The sequence below is a fragment of the Anoplophora glabripennis genome, unplaced genomic scaffold (genome assembly GCF_000390285.2).
Source record: "Anoplophora glabripennis isolate ALB-LARVAE unplaced genomic scaffold, Agla_2.0 scaffold59, whole genome shotgun sequence".
NCBI lineage: Eukaryota > Metazoa > Arthropoda > Insecta > Coleoptera > Cerambycidae > Anoplophora > Anoplophora glabripennis.
Genome location: NW_019425991.1, coordinates 980,641 through 982,213, shown reverse-complemented (window position 1 = coordinate 982,213; position 1,573 = coordinate 980,641). Strand labels below are relative to the sequence as shown.

The following is a 1,573-nucleotide window of genomic DNA, read 5'->3' as shown; positions in this document are numbered from 1 at the left end:
GCCCTATACGCCAAAATCGAGAGGATTAAAGTCTGGGCTACGTGCTGGCCAAGGGAAATGACTACCACGACCAATTCAGCGTTCAGGAAAGTTGGTATTTAAATATGTTCTGACTTCTCTCATATAATGAGGAGGTGCACCATCTTGTATAATCCACATATTTTGCCTGAAATTTAGTGGCAATTCTTCCAAAAGATCAATGAAGTCATTTTGTAAAAAATGTAAGTAGTTCTCACCATTCAAAGTATGCGGGAAATCGTATGGCCCTAAAAAATGGTCACCAATGATCCCACACCATACATTTATTTTGAATTCGTGTTGAAAATGTCTTTCTCTTTTAAAATGAGGACTTTCAATTTCCCAGATTTGTTTATTTCTTAAATTAAAAATACCACGGCGGCTAAATGTTGCCTCCTCCGTAAATAATATTCTATTAATAAAGGTAGGTGGGGTCAAGATTTTGCCTATTTCGCATATCACTTGCAAATTGGTATCTCAATGGTAATATTTGCTGGCAATAAATTTTGCACAGGCGTAAAATGGTAGGGTGATATTTATCGAGGTTTAGTCTTTTTAAAACTGAAGTTTTACTGATTCTTAAAGCTGAAGATAACCTTCATGTACTAACTTGAAGATCATCTGCAACGTGAACCAATTTCATNTATCGAGGTTTAGTCTTTTTAAAACTGAAGTTTTACTGATTCTTAAAGCTGAAGATAACCTTCATGTACTAACTTGAAGATCATCTGCAACGTGAACCAATTTCATATTCTTGATCAGGCGTAATGATTCTCGGTCGGCCTAAATTATCACGTTTACGACGAAATGAACCACTTTCGTCTAAATTCCTAAATAGATTTTCAGATGTTTGGTGATTAGGTGGCAGCCTGTTTGGATATCTTCTGAAATATTCCCATTTCGCAGCACGTCCGTCGAAATATTGCTGGCAGTAAATAGTAACCATATCTCTCATTTCTGTATTAGAAAAATTATTGTTTCGGCATTTTCTGCTATTCCTTAATTATCTGAAATATTCAATTAAAACTATTTCAAACGTCATAGATTATGAAAACAAGAATATTTAGCTGTTAAAATCATTCGTGATTTCGGTCTACTACGTTACTATTTCTCGTAATGAATTAAAGAATTATGCAGCCGATTTTTAAAATTCGATTATCTCGAAAACCGTTAAGTTTAGAGGTTGTTAGCAAGTATACATTTTTGTTCTTACAATGCCGTGCCTTTAATATTTTTTCCCAAAAGAGCGCTACCTTGATGGGCAAAAAAGTTTAGCGTACATTTATGCCACTCATGTGGCTTATGTGGCGCCCTCTAAAAGATACATTAAATTAGATACCAAATTATGATTTCTCATACCAAAAAAACCCCAGATGTAAATGAAAAATTGAGAGAATATAGAAATTTTACTCAGAAATTAATGTTAGGGAATACTTCTTACCTTATTTCCGAAAATTTTAAAAAATGTTCATTTGCATCTACTTTCGAAAATCGTTGGATAGGGAGAGGAGGACCGGTGGCTTGGCCTCCTCGATCACCAGATTTAAATCCATTA

At 34.6% G+C, this 1,573-nt stretch overlaps 1 protein-coding gene across 1 annotated transcript in view; it reads right to left on the bottom strand.

Moving 5' to 3' along the window:
- The window catches only part of LOC111693090 (cytochrome P450 4C1-like), an 18,614-nt gene extending 17,043 nt beyond the window's left edge, over window positions 1-1,571 (bottom strand). Inside the window, exon 1 of the mRNA XM_023457228.1 lies at window positions 1,501-1,571. Within this exon, the coding sequence (XP_023312996.1) occupies window positions 1,501-1,571 (71 nt within the window). The remainder of the gene's footprint in view (window positions 1-1,500) is intronic.
- Between the last annotated feature and the right edge of the window lie 2 nt (window positions 1,572-1,573).